The sequence below is a fragment of the Dromiciops gliroides genome, chromosome 6, assembly GCF_019393635.1.
Source record: "Dromiciops gliroides isolate mDroGli1 chromosome 6, mDroGli1.pri, whole genome shotgun sequence".
Classification (NCBI taxonomy): domain Eukaryota; kingdom Metazoa; phylum Chordata; class Mammalia; order Microbiotheria; family Microbiotheriidae; genus Dromiciops; species Dromiciops gliroides.
In genome coordinates, this window is record NC_057866.1 from 233929650 (window position 1) to 233947653 (window position 18004).

Below are 18004 nucleotides of genomic sequence, written 5' to 3' on the forward strand. Positions count from 1 at the left end.
ATTGGGCAGCTAGGTGGCGCAGTGGATAGAGCACCGGCCCTGGAGTCAGGAGTACCTGAGTTCAAATCCGGCTTCAGACACTTAACACTTACTAGCTGTGTGACCGTGGGCAAGTCACTTAACCCCAATTGCCTCACTAAAAAAAAAAAAAAAGTATTGACGTGTCTTCATTCTTAAATCTGGAAGCTCACTCCACTTCTGAACTGCTCCGAATACTACAAGTATCTTCCATCCCTATGGCTTGTCCCTCTCATTGTCTGGTTCCTCCTAGAATTTCCATTTTAAGGAGGATATCCAGACCTGCCATGTCTCCGTTCCTCCCCAGCCTGCATTACTCACTCTCTCTACTTTTTCTACTTTCATTTCTTCTTCCCTACATTTTCAGCTTCTTTTTATGTGTTGTCTTCCCATACTAGAATGGAAATTCCTTGAGGGCAGGGACTATATTTGCATTCCCAGAGTTTAACAAAGTGCCAGGAACATAGGAAGAGCTTGATAAATGCTTTTTGACGTGATTTTTCTGCACTTTTCAGTCTCCCCAAGCATTTTTCTAAGACCATAAATTGCAAAGCAGATGCTGATTAGCCTTGGAAGACAATTGACTCGCAGATAGATCCCTGCACCAAAGAAATCACAAATCCCGTCCAAAACAAACAAAAACAATAAACACAAACAAAACAAACTCTAAAGAGGAAAGGTTCTCAGTTGGGATGGGCAGAAGTTCGTTTGCTGGAGTAGCCCAAACAAACTGACCACGGGTAGAAGCCTGGTCTCCCAGTGTATGTGTATGCTGGTCTCTCAGTATGGTTATCTCTTTGGCCCTGAAAGGATTTCATATTCCGCCTTCCAGCTCCAGAACCTTAGCTCCTATATGGGGCTGGCCAGCTGGAGATCCATCACCTCTCCTAGGATGGCTTCTGACAGAACCCTAGGTTCCCTGCATGTGTTTAGTGCCCCCTCCCCCCTCACGGTGTCCAGCCAATCACCGTTAGGCACGCCAAGTCCAAACGCAAGGCACTCCATCCCCGGATAAACCCTAAAATAAATCTTCAGGCTGCCCCTGCTCCCCTGTACTAATGTTGGCGTAACTAGAGGATTCGCAACTCCCCAGCCCGCTGCAATAGCCCCCTGCAATCACGGGGGCAGGCATTTGTATAGAGAGAATTTCCTAGAGCTGAGAGAGCTTTGAACGGGAGCCTGCTATAGATAGATACTGTGTGAGTTTGTACGAGCATCTCAAGCAGCCAAGCTGGAAGTGAATGAGGCTCCGCAGCTTCAGGCAGTTTCTAAGCGCAAGAGGATCTAAGCCTCTCTAGCTCCCGTGCATCTCACCAAGCAGCAGGTAATGAATGAGAGGCGGGGACAGGTAGCGTCCGCCTATCCTATAGAGCCGCCGGCCTCGCTTCTCTCTGACGTAGCGGACGGCCGTCTCGGTCTATAAAGGGCATGCAGGCTGCGGCAGCGCGGTTACTTCAACCCCAGCTCCAGAGATGGCTTGAGCCGGACTCCCTGCTACCCTCCCGAGAGGACGCTAACACTTCCCGCAGTCACCTGTGGCTCGGTTAAACCTTCTAAGAGCAACACCCTCTTCCTTCCTCGGATCTAGCCTTGATTCTTCCCTCCTGCTCATGTCCCCCCATCTCCGGGCCCCGAAATCTCCCCCAACTGCAGGAGAGTGTTTTACTGCCCATGCAGTTCATCCCTCAACACATCACTTTGCTTTCCAAGGGGTAAAAGACGACGTTTGCATCGCTCCACTAGAAGGAGAGAGAAGAAGAAGGAAGGAGGGGGTCAGGGAATTCTGAGAGGGTCCGAGGTCTGGGTGGCAGGTGAGTGGAACAGTTGTGGAACTTCAGCCGCAACTGCGATGATGGCATCTCTTTCTGGAGCCACGAACTGGACAGAGGGGGGTGGTGGGGGCAGCACTACAGACTGGGGGAACCTGAGTTCTTCTGTCCCAGAGGCTTTGGAGGCAGCTGGGACCGCAGGAGGCGACTGGATGCAACTGGTGGCGCAGACTGGGAACCTCTCTTCATCCTTGTCTTCCCTGGACTTATTCGGGGGTGCTTTGGCCACCTCCTCCCCAGCGCCTTTGCAACCGACGGCAAACCTCACCAACCAGTTCGTGCAGCCGTCCTGGCGCATCGCGCTGTGGTCCCTTGCCTATGGTGTGGTGGTGGCTGTGGCTGTCTTTGGGAACCTGATCGTAATCTGGATCATCCTGGCCCACAAGCGCATGAGAACGGTGACCAACTACTTCCTGGTAAATCTGGCTTTCTCGGACGCCTCCATGGCAGCTTTCAACACCTTGGTCAACTTCATCTACGCTCTGCACAGCGAGTGGTACTTCGGGGCCAACTACTGCCGTTTCCACAACTTTTTCCCGATCACCGCCGTATTCGCCAGCATCTATTCCATGACTGCCATTGCGGTGGACAGGTAAGAAGGAAGGAAGAAGGGAAAGGAGAGAAGCGAGGTGTGCAGGACCCTGAGCGAGGGCTCAAAAAGAGAATGGGAGGTATCCAGGAAAGAAGCCAGGAGCTTACAACCTGTTTGTAACAAGGAACAGTTATTTTCCCCTCCAAAGAGGAGGGGAATGTAAGCGGTTTGAAAGGAAAAATACGAGCAGGTTGCATCCCCCTGGACAGAAAGATTTCCTTCTTTGGCTTCTTCTTTGCCAAAGATTAGGATCCTGAATCATAGTCCTCTTTCTTCTTCTCATAGAACTAGCTTTTAGGATCTCAAGCTGGAGGGGACTTCGAAGAACATACAATCCAAACCCCTTATTTTACATATAAGGTTACCACTGAGACCCAGGGAGCAAAGTCACGGGTAGTGTCAGGCAATTTTTGAACCCAGGTCCTCACACCCCAGGATCACTATCACTTCTCTTTCCATTGTGTTGTGCTGCTTTTAATCTCCCCCCCCCCTTCCTCCCACGTGCCTGTCACCAATGCATGCAGTAATTTGTCTTCTCTAGTCTGGTTTGGAGTTATATGTAAGAACGCTCTCATTTATCCAGGCCACTGGAGCCTGAGGCAATAGAGGAGACTGGGGAACGATGAATATGACTTTGAATTCTTTCTCTACCTTTACAGAATGGGTAGAATTTAACCAAAACTTAATTATTAGCCCAAACCTAATTGATCTGGCTAATATTCCTCGGACTGGAACTTGGAATTTCATTTACCTGTTGCTGGTTTAAACTTTATTTCCTGTAGTCCCAGGACTCTTGCCGAACCTCTCCATTCTCTTTCCACACACCATTAAGTGCTGGGGATTTCAAGCCTCCTTCCCCTTTGCATAGCCCTCAGCCTCACTCCAGTTTGGGACTGGTGGCTTTCCCTCTGCTTCAGCAGTTTTCTCTGCTTTTGGTGCAAGACCCACAGCAGAGCTCCAGGCAGAAGCGGAGACATAAGTGGCACATGAGCGGTGGGAGTGAGGGTGAGGTTTAAAATCCTATCTTCTGTGCTTCCTCTTCTCTGGGCACAAGAGAGAGAAGCACGCTGATGGGACTTGTCCTGCAGTTCCCCCAAAAAATACCTCTCCCAGGGGTTTGGGACATGTCTTCTCTCTATATCATATATCTTCTCTTTCTTTCTATGTATCATTTACCTTTTATCTCTATGTTTCTTTCTATTATCTGTCTTCTAACCTCTATCTTCTAGCTCTTTCTCTTTATATAATCTCTCTTCTCTTTCTATCTATCTCTACATCTGTATGCAATGACATAGTGGATAAAAAACTGGTGGAAATCAGGAAGAATTAGGTTCAGGTCCTCCCTCTGACATATTAGTTTGCAATCCTGGGCATGTCACTTACCTTCTCCTAGGAGATGTGCAGCAAAAGTCTGCTTTTAGATAAAACCGAAAAAGTTCCTTTTAAATTACAATAATTATATTTGTAGAGCACCTCTAACTTTTCAAAGCCCTTTCATATCATTACCTCTTTTTAGGTGAGGTAATTCCTCTCCCAAAATGTCCAAGTTATTAATGTTACATAGATATTGTCCCCTTCAAAAGTAGCCCCAATATTAAAAAAAAATCAATCTCCATCTCAGTATGAACACTTAGCACATCCAAGAAAAACCAGCTGTGAAATCTCTATTAATGAGAGTTGCTTGCAAAAAGATTCAATCTATCCTGTATTAGGCAAATATTGTGGATGTATAAATGTATAGAGATAGGGACTGGATCTGTGATTTCTTTGATCTAGGAGACTCTATCAATGCAGGCCAGCACCTTTTCTACAATTAATCTACAGTCTTGGAGAGTTACTCACCCGGCAATAATTTGCCAAGGGTTCCAGAGGTGTGACTTGAACTGAGGTCTTCCAGTGGTGCTGTTTCTCAATGGAATAGATGAAAATATGCATAAATATATGTGATATATAATATTGACATATCGATATGTCATTTAAATTGAAATAACTCTAACATCCATCCATCTATCTACCTCTTTATCCTACTTGAGATGAATAAACCCTAACATTCATCCATGTGTCTATTTATATGTGTATATCTATCATATATCTTCTCTCTCAGCTATCTTCTGCCTATTTCTTTCTATCTAGAATATAGATATCTTCTCTTTCTTTATCATATTTCTTCTCTTTCTGTCATCTATCTCTTTCTATCTGCTTCTTTCTGTTATCTATCTTATCTATCTTCTAGCTATGTATTTCTTTCTATCAACTATCTTCTCTCTTTCTTTTACCTTTTCCTAGTGTAGGCAACTCTCTAAGACTCTAAGTTGCAGAGACCTGGAAAAGTAGAAGGAATTTCCTTAAAGAAGTCATAGACCTAGTCTATTCCCTATGTCCCCAAACACACACACACACACACACACACACTCATCTAGGTTGTGTTTTTCAGTTCTGTCTCTGACTTGCAGGATAACACTTGCGAACTTAGGCCTGAGGTGTTTCACTTTCTTCCTGTGAAAGAGGATGAAAGAATTATTAAGAATTATTGTCACTAACTCACAGGATTGTTTTGAAATTAAAAGGAAATCATGTGTTTCATTTATCCCACTCTGTCCCTCACTTTCCCTTCCCCATTTGAGAAGGAAATTAAGAACGGTTTTCCTGCATAATAGATCTTTTCCTGGGGTCCACTCCATCCCCCTGTGCTGAAACTATAACTACCTTGGCTCTTGGGGCATTTTAAAGAACATCAATCAACAAAAGCTATAAAGGATTAAACTGGAGGAACTGGGACTGCTTGCCACTGGCTGGGATGAGGGGAATGAATCAGCATTTATAGCTCTAATCCTACAGCTGCCTCTTCCTCTCCTTTGCCCCCCCCCCATTGTACTTCCCTCCCACCAGCCCCACTCCCTTGAGCTAGGTGTTGGTGCACTGAGAATGGTCAGTAATGAATTGTTAATTGTCAATAAACAATTCTGCCCAGGTGCAAGGTAAATACTAGTTCCTTTGGGCATTCGTAGTGCATTCTGAAGCATTTCCAATGTAATGGAGTGGTGAGTTGCTATTATAATTGATTCTTAGTCCTTATGGTACTGGAAAATAAAAAAAGTTTTAGTTCTTTACTCAATTTTCCTGATTCTCTCTCTCTCTCTCTCTCTCTCTCTCTCTCTCTCTCTCTCTCTCTCTCTCTCTCTCTTTCCCTCTTCCTCTTCTTCTCTCTCCTTCCCCTTCACTCATCTTCTTCCTTTTCCCTCCTTCCTTTAGCCCCCTCTTATCACTTCCCTCTTGCTTCCCCACTCCCCTCCTATATCTCTCCCCTTTACCCTCTCCTTCTCTCTTCCCTTTATTCCTTCCCCTCATTCTTCCTCCCATCCCTCTTCTTTCCCTCCATTCCCTTCTCTGTTCTCAAGCAACACACTAGCAGGCTTATCTTCCTAACCAACACATTTACCATTGTGTTCCCTGATTCCTTCATGACAACATTTGGTATTGGTGCTGAAGTTTCTATCAGAGCAATTTAGAAGGCAAGGAATAACGAAAATTGTTGGTCATTCTAGAGATCAAGATTAGATGGTAATTGATAACAGATCTTCTGCTTTTGACAGTCTGCCCCACTATTGAAATAGATAGTTCAACTTTGTGAATGGCTTGTGTTTTCTACAATGAGAAACTGAACCAAAGGTTTACTATGTCTCTGATCTTGTAGGTTGAACTGTGATAATATTGATGATCAGTAAAGTCAAATGACTACTTTTAGCAAGTTGTTTCACAGAAACATTTTCTTCCTTAGCATAGCTTTGATCATTCTCAGAATCCCCTACTCAAAAAATGTACAGTAGCTCCACATTGCCCTGAAGACTAAACACCTATCTTATCCTAGCATTGCTGATCTTCCAAAATTTATCACCAGTCTGCCTTTTTTTCTCTCTCTCTCACTATTCTCCTATCCGTTCCAGCTCCCCTGAACCAGCCAAATTTTATTGCTCGCTATTATCCAAATAAGCCAAGCATATTCCTATCTCACTAGTCTTACTGTTCTTTCAGCCTCCAGTATTTCTTCTTGCCATCTTCAACAATCAATATACCAGCCATACTTCAGATTCTGGCTTCATTACCCGTTCTTCCACATTGACTTCTCCAACAGTCCTAAAAGGAAATATTCCTTCCTTCCTCTAAAATCCCATGGCACTTGAAATTTTTTAAAGAACTTAATGCATTTTGCTCTATATTGTTATTATATATGTAACAGATTGTTAGGCTGAAGAACTTCTCTTGGAGATGGATGTATACTTTGGCTCTTTGATAAAGGCCATGTTTCATTTGAAGGGGACTCAATGTCTTCTCAGTTCCTTGGCAGAATAGTAAAGACCAGGGCTTCTTAAACTTTTTTCTACTCTCAACGCCTTTTCATCTGAGAAATGTTTATGTGGCCCCAGGTACATAGGTATATAAAGTAGCTATACATGACCTTTTACTGTTGCCAAATTTTTCATGACTCCCACATTCAATTACATGACCCCTCACAAACCACAGTTTAAGAAGCGAGGGTATAGACTATCCTTATGCTATAAATATATAAGAATATAAATATAAATATGGATAGATATAATATAATAGAAAATATGGCATATATGTATGTACAGACATATAAATATAGATATATACATGCCATCTTCCCTCTTAGATTGCTGATTTACTTGGGGAAAGGAATAAGGACTTCGAACAACTCCAAAAGGCTATATTAATATAATATGTATTTATTATGAGTAATGTTTGTATTATTATTACTTACTATCCCTGATAGTGATTACCTATATCATAGAATTTTAGAATTTTTACAACTGGAAGCAATTTTAAAGATTATATATTGTCCAGTCCCCTTAGTTTACAATGAGGAAACTGAGCCCTGGCTTATCAGTGTTTGTTGATTGATTGACTATAGGTAAGTTGTTTACTCAAAGTCACATCGCTAATTATTAGAAGAGAAGGCATTCATTTGGCTTCAGAGCATTTCATGAACACTTTACACTCCACTGATTTTCAATTCAATTTAATAAATATTATTAAGCACCTAATATGTTACAGGTACTGTGCTAAGTACCAGCCATATAAGTAAGAAAAGGAAAGACCACACCTGCCCTCTAATAGCTTACAATCTAACAGGGGAAGATAACATGAAAGGAAGCTGGAAAGGGGTGGAGTACAGGGGAGGTGTATAGATTGGACACACCAGGGGAATCTTGTTCTGTGGAATTCAAACTAAGCAGAGCTGATTATGGAAAGTAAAGAGTGAGCTGGGAAGTCTAGATTCATGCCCTCTATAAAGAGATCTTTGCTTTCTAACCCTCCCCATACCACCCCCACTGCTTTCAACTCCAAAGTAGTCTCTTTCTGTCTCAGCTCCATAAAATAGCAACTCATTTTTTTAAAAAGTCTCCAGTGGCCCTTTATGGCCTTTTTCAAGCAAAGGGTGTTGTTTTGCTTCTTTCATTGAGTTGCACTTCATTGGTTCCTTGATTCTATGATTGTCTGTTAGCTGAAAAACGTTCATAGATCTGTGATCCAAAGGGCAATGTCTCAGCTTGAACTGGTTCAGATAAGAATTTGAGTCAAGAATATTAAGAGGGGGGCAGCTAGGTGGAGCAGTGGATAAAACACCGGCCCTGGATTCAGGAAGACCTGAGTTCAAATGTGGCCTCAGACACTTGACACTTAATAGCTGTGTGACTCTGGGCAGGTCATTTAACTCTCATTGCACTGCAAAAAAAAAGAAATAGAAAAAGAAAGAAAAGAAAAGAAAGAAAGAAAGAAAAAGAAAAAAAGAATAAGAGGCAGAATACTACCAGTAACCCTGCCAACACAAAACTGCCTCCATCTTTCTTGATTGCTACCTGCTACTATTGTCATGAATCCTATGCCACAATAGAATCTTCTTCTCCAAAGAAAACAAAGAAACCCTGATCTTATTCATTAACCAAATGAATCTGACCCTGGGCTCAACACATAAAAGTTAGTTATCAGGGAGAAAAGTGTGCCATCCAAGGTTTTAGAAGTTGTGTTTTGGATGTTTTGAAGTCTTTCTAAACAACTCTAAAAGCTCAAATTAGTCATTTTGACAATACTGTGTTATCAAAGCTGGGGCAGCTGGATTTTTTTTGTTACTCTTCTGGGTGTGTGAACTCATTGGTAAAGGCGATTAAATCCCCTCCACTAATGTATCTACAAACTACTGAGAATAGCTAAGTCATTTACAATTCTTCATCAAACAATATTGCTGTTACTATGTACATTGTTCTTCTGGTTCTGCTCATTTCACTATACATAAGTCTTTCCAGGTTTTTCTGAAATCATCCTACTTGTCATTTCATCTAGCACATAATATTTCATCACAATCATATACCACATCTTGTTTAACCAGTCCCCAGTTGATGAGCATCCCTTTGATTTTCAATTCTTAGCAGTCGCAAAAAAAGATGCTATAAATATTTTTTTGTACAAATAGATTCTTCTCTCTTCTTTTGGATGTCTTTGGAATATAAACCTCGTGGTAGTATTGCTGGATCAAAAGGTAGGCACAGTTTGGTTGGATCAATTCACAACTCCAACAACAGTGAATTAGCACCCCAGTTTTCCCCCATCCTCTCCAATATCCAACATTTTCCTTGACTTGGGAACGTTTTGAGGTGGGCTTTGAACTCAGGTTTTCCTGACCTGAATCCAGTCCCATTGCTCTATCCACTGTACCACCAAGCAGTGTTCTCTCTCTCTCTCTCTCTCTCTCTCTCTCTCTCTCTCTCTCTCTCTCTCTCTCTCTCTTTCTCTCTCTCTCTCTCCCCCTCCCTCACTCCCTCGGTCAGCTCTCTTACCACTATGTCACATTGTCTCTTAGTGATTCATAATACATGTATATATGTATGTATTATTAATTGGGCTGACCTTAAAGTCAGTAAAACTTTATTTATCCACTCAATGCCCCAGGAAACTAGTAAATAGTTTATTATGAATCACCAGGTACTGTGCTAAGCACTGGGGATACAAAAAGAAACAAAAGACAGTCCCTGCCCTCAAAGAGTTTACACCTTGCAGGCTAGGGCAAAAGAATATAATTACCATTTAATTCCCTACATGTATCAATAGATGGAGTTTCCTCACTAGATTTTCTCTACAACACTGGACTGCCACCCCAAATAATTATTTTTAAACAAAAATTAGAGGTATCTAAAAATGGAAAGATTTTAAGGGCCTTAAAGTCAGAAAGACCTGGTTGAAATTCTGCCTCTAACAGGAATGGTTTCTCTTTTTTTCAAGTTAACTAGCATTTATTTTATTTATTTTTTTATTTAGAATATTCCCCATTACATGTAAAAAACCAACAAATTTTTTCACATTGATTTTTTTAAATTCTGTGTTCCAAATTTTCTTCCTCCCTCCCTCTTCAACCCTCCCTACGAAATTAAGCAGTTCAATATAAGTCATACATGTGCAGTCATGCAAAACATCTTGACATTAATCAAGTTGTTTTTTTTTTCTTTTTTGCAACATTTATTTTCTTTTTTCCAGTTACATGCAAGGGTAGTTTTCATCATTCATTTTCATAAGATTTAGAGTTCCAAATTTTTCTACCTCCCTCCCTTCCTTTCCTCCCCCCTCCACAAGACTGCAACAAGCTTACATATGTACAATCCACAAGTGCTCTTTTTATCAGTTCTTTCTATGGGGGTGGATAGTAAGCTTCATCATTAGTTCCTTGGGATTGTCTTGGATCATTGCATTGCTGAGAGTAAAGTTATTCACAATTGCTCATTTAACAATGCCCTCCCCACTCTGCTGACTTCACTATACATCAGTTCAGGAGTCTTTTCAGGTTTTTCTGCGATCATCCTATTTGTCATTCCCTATAGCACAATACCATTCCACCAAAATCATATACCACAGTTTCTTCTGTCATTCCTCAACTGATGGACATTCCCTTGATTCTCAATTCTTAGCCTGGTGGCTAAGAATTTTTGTACAATTTTGTACAATATTCGTACAATTTTTCTCCCTTTTCTCTTTTCATGATTACTATTGTTAACTGTTTCCCTTCCATCCTATTCCCTTCCCCATGATATTTATTCTATTATCCATCTACAAGAATGGTTTTTTAACCTTTATGTTGTTGCTGTTTTGTTACAAACTTCTTTGGCAGTCTATGAAAATCTAGATTCCTTAGAATGTGTTTAGATGCAGAAAACAAAATACATTTGATTACAAAGGAAACCAATTATATTGAAATATAGTCATTTATCTATCTGTGTCTATGTATACATACACACAAATGTGTAAGGATATCTGTAGTTCACAGACCCCAGGTTAAGAACTCTTGTTAACACATATTGTGTATGTGACCATGGGCAAGTCACTTGATATCTGAGTGCCCCCAATAACTCTCTACAATTTAAATTTATTGAAGCTCAGAATGATTAAGAACTTGCCCATGATCACACAGTTGAGGCAGGATTTTAATTCAAGTCATTGGATTAGAATATCAGCATTCTATCCATAAGCAGCCAAATGTCCCCTCCACAAGTAATCCCTACACTTGTTTGTCACCTTTGTTCAATACCTATTCAACACATTACTCCATAATTGATCACAATGAGAACAATGACTGCTAGAACACTTCTGTTCTACTTTTGTTCTCCAACCTGGCCTCTATAGAGGGTTCTAATGAAGAGTGAAATGGTTAAAATACAAGCATCCAAAGGAAAGAAAGGAAGAAGCCAAAGGCATAGAGTTCAACTTTCATAATAAGAATATAACTACCATTCACTTAAATAATTGACTTTCACTTGCTTTAACATTTCAAGCATCTGTTATATCATTGGTATAGGCACTTCCTATCATAATCCCATACCAAAGTTTTTAACCTATCTAAAGATTATTAGATAGTCTCTGGGAGTTGCTTATCTGATAAATAGTGGAATTTGGCAGACAGCCAGGGGCCCCACCTGACTTAGTATTGTTTGAATTGGGTGAGAATGAGAAACTAAGTACCTACTTGGGGATTATTGGATGGAGGCTATACCTGGCCAGCCCTGAATGATGTGTTGGTGTACTACTGACATCAGCAGGGGACCACTCTCAATCAACCATCTTGAGGGACCTCCCCTTTGGGGGAGGGAGAGAGGAACTAAGAAGGGAAGAGACAGTCATTCTGCTGAGAGCTCTTCAGAGCAAACAGGAGAGGGACTGCACAGCTGACTCTCATTGAAAAACTACTGACCCCAGGTGGTGAGTGGAAGTGACGCCAGCTCTTTGAGGTAGCTGAGTAGCAAGGAAGTTTGGGGTTTGAGTCAGTCTTTGCTAGAGCTAGGGAGCTTATTCATTTTCTATTCCCCTATTCCCTTGTCCCTGGCTTTATTAACTTCACCTGTGTTATAAATTCTGTTCCCTTTAATAAAACCTGGTTTGTTTATAGAAAAGAGGCTGTTAATCTCCTTTCTTATTAGTCTGGGAGAAATAACTAAAAAAGGCAATTTGGGAAGGAGGAAACTTTGGACCTAGAGGTCTCTCATTATTTTCTGAACCCCAATATTATGGCGAGCTGCCCAATCAATTAAAATTTGGCCCTTACACTTATGAACCAAAAAAAAAAGAGCCATTTCCCTAGTGATGCTTTTCTAATTTATCTAGGCTATTATTGAGAGGGCATAGTTATAGTCCTTCAAAAGACCTATAATCAAAGCCACTCTAGCCTTCTAGCATCAGAAAAAAAAATTACACACCATTGGCAAGGTCTTTAAGAATACAACATTTCCTCAGTGCCATGATAGGGAAACATTACTTCATAATGAAATTTTAATGACTCAAAAGCAAAAATAAATATAGGAATCAAAGCAGATTAGTAATGAATTCAATTATTTGACTTTTGTCAAATTCCTAAATATAGGACACAGTTTGAAATTATTCAAACAAGCAAGAAAAGGAGTGAAGGAATGTGTTTCTGATGGTTCATTTATTTAATTCAATTCAATATAAACAAATATTTCTAAAATGCCCCCTACTTGGAATGTTCTAGAGATGCAAATATAAAGATGATAGGGACTACCCTTTAGGCTCATATGTTTTATTAGAATGTTTCATTAACAATTATTATGCCATTGTACTTTACTCAGCATTTAAGACTACAGTAAAGATAAGACAAGTGACCTCAGAAACTTATAGCTGAGCAAAGTGATATCTGTTTCAGATTGATTACTTTGTTTTTTATGGTCATTGGTATTCCTCTCTGTCCTTAATAACTTTTGAAGGAGTTGACTGATTTCGATGGACTCTAGCTAAATATGAAAAGATACTCTTTCATCTGTTTATTTTGTTGTCAGTATTTTTTAAACAAAACAATGGTCAATAAATATTTCAAGTGTTAGTCAGTCAACCAGAATTTAGTAAGCACTCAGTGTGTGCCAAGCACTGTACTTTGCACTGAATACAAAGAAAAGCAAAAAATAATTCTTGCTCTCAGGTAACTCAGTCTAATGGCCAAAAACATGTGAATAACCATTTACAAGCAAGATACAGAGGGGACAAATTTAAGATAATCAAAAGGGAAGGCATAAGAATTAAGCAAGTCTGGCAAAGGCTTCTTGTAAAAGATATAATTTCCATTGGAAAGTGAAGAAAGCCAGAGAATCCAGGAGATGGAGATGAGGAGGAAAATAATTCTGGTTATGGAAGACCACCAGTAAAAATTCTTAAAATTGGAAGATGGAGTGTCTTATCAAGGAACAACAAGGAGGTCATTTGTCACTGGATCAAAGACTACATTGGACAGGATGTGGTGCAGGGAGGTTCCCTAACTGAATTAGACCAAGAAGATGTCAAGGATATACAATTAGTGAAAGAATAACAAAACAAACAGCTTCAACATATGCCAAGTTAACTGATGAGGAGAAAAATCCGCTATCTCAATTATATAGACTGGAGTGACTTCTTTTTTTTGAGGGGCAATGAGGGTTAAGTGACTTGCCCAGGGTCACACAGTTAGTAACTGTCAAGTGTCTGAGGATGGATTTGAACTCAGGTACTCCTGAATCAAAGGCCAGTGCTTTATCCACTGTGCCACCTAGCTGACCCATGACTTCTTGAAAAGATAAATCATCCATATGTAGCACTTTATGGTTTGTATATTACTTTCCACACATCATGCTTTTAACAAAGGGAGTAAATGTACTATTACTGACATTTTAAAGATGAGAAAACTCAGGTTCAGAGTAGCCATCACATACACACATGCAGATATATATATAGAGATATAGATATAGATATAGATATAGATATAGATATAGATATAGATATAGATATAGATATAGATATAGATATAGATATAATAAACAACTCACTGTGAATGTGTGAAAATCAGTATTTGAACCTAAATTATCCATAGACTCATAGATTTAGACCTTAAAAGGATCTTAGAGATCACTGAGTCCAATGGATTGAGAAAACTGAGACCTGGAGAGAATACATTACCTGTTCAAAAGTCATACAGGAAACAGAGAGTAGAAGTAAGATTTCAATCCAAGTCCATTGACTCCAAATCCTGTGGCATTCCATGATGCGATATTACTTTTTAATGGAGCTGGGACTAAAAGTTTCATCAGAGAAGCTAAGAGATATCATTTTGGGAGAAAGGGTGAAGCACGATGGAATGAGGAAAAAATAATTTTTGATGCATATGGGAAATTGACAGATTTTAGAATAAACCAGAAAATTTAGGTTTCACACCAGATTTTCTTTTTTATTCCCTTATTATGCACTTTTCATTCATACATTCTTTGATTTGGCAAATACTTCTTATTACCAACTATGTGCAATATGCGGTTAGGCTCTGGTGTGCTTTGTGTGTGTGTGTGTGTGCGCGTGTGCTCATATACATGTATGTATATATAAACATACATATACATGTTTATATATACATACAATGTATATGTGTATAGCTATGTGTTCATTCACCTATCCATTAATATTTATATGTTTATACAAAGAAAAAATATTGTACCTCTTCCAAAAGAGCATAAAATCTAGTAAAGGAAATAAGACTGTCCCACAAATAATTATTATATAATTTTTTCTGATAAGTGCCTAAGAAAAGTGAAAAGTACAACAATCCTTCCTGAACATTCCTCAATCCTAAAATCCTGAATTGAGCCAATCCAAAAGACTGATCTGATAATAAAGAAATGTGATATAGAAGAAAGTGTACTTACTTGGCTGATACTAAATTCAGATACAAATTTAATGAATGATTTTCTTGAATAATATTTAATGAATTACTTATTTAATGAATGACTTTATTTAGATCCTGGAAAGGTCTTGTTTAACAACTTCAGATCATATGAGAGATAAATTAGTAGTTTTATTTATTATATAAATGTGTTTGTTATATTTAGTGGGAAATATATATATATTTAAGACTTTATGATATCTTTCAGTGCTTAAAGTAATGTATCTAAATTAAATATCCATCAGTGCTTAAATGCTATATTTAAGCTATTTCCCTTCAAATATTCTCCTTGCCTCTCAGGAGTTACAGCAATAAGAAAAAGTTACTGTCTACAACAATAAGAATAAAGAAATCTCTCCATTCAGGGAATCAAAAATGCAGGGAACTATCTGAAAATTTAAATGGAAAGATAGTTATGTACCATATACAATCTCATAACTTATCTACAATCTAATCCCCTGTTATAGAAAATTCAGTCATTCACCAAATAGCTATTAAATGTCTGTTATGTACAAGACTCTGGGCAAGATCTTGCATAGAATTCAAAATTGTGAAAAACATGGTCCCAGCATGCAAGGACACATTCAACTAAGCTTTGGAGGTGCTTGCACGGGAAACATGCTTCAAGTTAGCAAGCTTTCTTGCAATAACTTCCCATGTAGGCAAAAAAAAAAGTAAAAGCATATTGAAAGAGGGCAATAATGGAGCTCTAGCTCAAATTCTAACTACTCAATTTAGTCATTCTTTTAAGGCATTCACCCTTTGATGGGCTAGTCTACCCACCTATAAAAATATAACAGCAAATGTCACTGTAACTAATGTCTACAAAGTTCCATATTCCATGAGTCCAATATAAACACACATACAAAACATAACTATGAAGTAATGAAACTAAAAGTTGCTTCCTAGGAAAGATATAAGCTTATATCAAACAAATTTTCTATGGGGGAAAGCCAGCTTAACCTTTCCACTGGAACTGTCTCTGAAGCTATTGCTTAGGTCATATAAAGAAAATGAGTTTTTGACAAAGCATAGTGTTATCTCTAGTTTCATAAGGCATAATCATCACAAGCTGGCTTGGAAAGACTTTTGAGTCTTTCAAAAAATCCAATCCACACTCAAAGAATATGATATAGCCCTAAGGAGAATGACACAAGGGGAGTGCCTAAAATGTTATGTGTGATGTCAGTAAGAATTATAATAACAATATAGCCTATCATGGGAACTGTTTTATATGGGTAGCATTGATTTGAATGTCTAAATTTAGCTATGTTTCTGTATAAAGTCTCTCTATCTTATAATAACTTCTATAGTAGTTAGGCATCAGGATTAGATCTGTGATTTCATAGAGGGAAGATGGAATGGAATAAGTATTTATCAAATGCCTATTATATTTCAAAAGGTCAGGTAGGTGGTATAGTATGGCCCTGAGAAAGTCCTATTTGCCTCAGTTCCTCATCTGTAAATGGGGGCGCCCTGGAGAAAGGAAATGGTAAACCACTTCAGTATCTCTGCCAAGAAAACCCCAAGGAGTCAGGTAGAGTCATATATGACTGAATGACTAAATAACAACAATAATGTGTCAAGAACTGTGCTATGTGTTTTATAAATATTATCTCATTTGATCCTCGCAGCAACCCCAGGAGGTAAAAGTTGTTATTACTCCCATTTTCCAATGGAAAAAATTAAGGCAGAGTGAAGTGACTTGAGCTTAGGGGTTGTACACTGCAACAAGCTAAGGTAATTGGATGTTCACACTAAACCCAGAAGCAATTTAGTAATCCCCCTGGAAGAAGGGACCCATCAAGCTGCCCAAGGAGAAAATAAAGTGAACCAGATCGACAATGATGCAGGTCATTATTCCTGGGTTGATTAATAGTGGGATCAGGACCATAAGTAGTCCCTGCACTTCCAGTCTAAGCAAGGCAGGGAGACCAGGTCTCAAAATCAAACAAACATGATCACCATTTCTTCTCCATCTCTATCAAAAGAGAGTAGGGAATAAATGGACTTAATTTAGGGCAAAAAGGAGGAATTCTAAGGAGATAGGAGATTCCTAATCACTTACAGCACAACCTTAAAGTTTTTGACTCCTTGATCTCTTCCACCAGTTACCAAATCCTTCATATATTTCCTTTATCACCTAATCACTTGATTCCTGACTTTCCCCTGGTTTCCTTGTTTCTAGTATTTCTCCATTCCAGGATGACCTGTATATTGCTGTGGTACTACTTGTTCTAAAACACTGTTACTAATACCTATGCTGTCATGTCACCTACAATGACTCCCATGTCCATTTTAGTTGGTATTCAAGTTTCATAGCCTGGCATTTGATTAATCAATAAGTATTTATTTAGCCATCAGGATGTGCTAGGCACTCAGATAGGTTTTAAGGATACAAAATCCAAAAAATACATAAAGAAACAATTCTTTCTCTCAGGAAGCTTACATCCCATTGAGGAGCACAGCATGTACAATATTAAGTATGTTCAGAATAAATACGAATTAGTTTCATGATAAAAAAATCTGTGATAAAGAGAAACTAAGGCACAAAATTTCGAGTATGACCAATTTATTAGCAAGGCTGGCAATTGACAATAAATGATGTCAATGGATTTTCAGTAGCCAAAGACCGATCTGACAGCCAGAGAAGCTCTTTTATATAGTTGAAAAGGTAGCAGATTATATAGGGTACCCAAAATAGTTCAGTGATATGAACTAAACTAAGACTATGATTGGTCTAACATAAGCATGGGGGATGGGCTTTGTTTGGCTTGACTGGGAGAGGGGAGTGTCCAGAATCCATGGCAATAGGAAAAAAAACAAAGTTGACTAGTGTCCTCTGGAAAGTTTCAGGGTGGGCAAACATCTTATGATGAGGTTGACACACATCCCCCCATAGTCAGTATAAGCTCACAGATTCAAGTCTTTGTGGTTGGACTGTACCCCATAGGAATAGGAAGGTCAAACTCTTACAATCTCTACCTATACAATTGAGGCCTATACAATCAAGTCCAAATCTGATCCATAAATATTGATTCTATTGATTAGATACAATTCTTAATCAATAAGTCAATCAATGAAAAATAATACAAAATAAAGTTCAATTTCACAGTAGTTAGTAATTTATTACAAGGTAGTTTGAGAGGAAGAGCACTAGTAAGGAAGGAATAGGAAAGTCTTTATGGAGAGAGTCTTGAAAGAAGTGGGATTTTATGAGGTGGCATTGAGGAAGGAGTGAATTCCAGGTATGAGTTCAATTGGAACAAAGATAGGAGATGTAGTATTATGTTCAAGTAACAGAGAGAAGGT

At 39.0% G+C, this 18004-nt stretch overlaps 1 protein-coding gene across 1 annotated transcript in view; it reads left to right on the forward strand.

Annotated features, from left to right (window-relative positions):
• Positions 1-1490: 1490 nt before the first annotated feature.
• TACR3 (tachykinin receptor 3) overlaps positions 1491-18004 on the forward strand; it is a 121928-nt gene continuing 105414 nt past the window's right edge. The window contains exon 1 of the mRNA XM_043969723.1: positions 1491-2439. Within this exon, the coding sequence (XP_043825658.1) occupies positions 1868-2439 (572 nt within the window). The 5' untranslated portion in view covers positions 1491-1867. The remainder of the gene's footprint in view (positions 2440-18004) is intronic.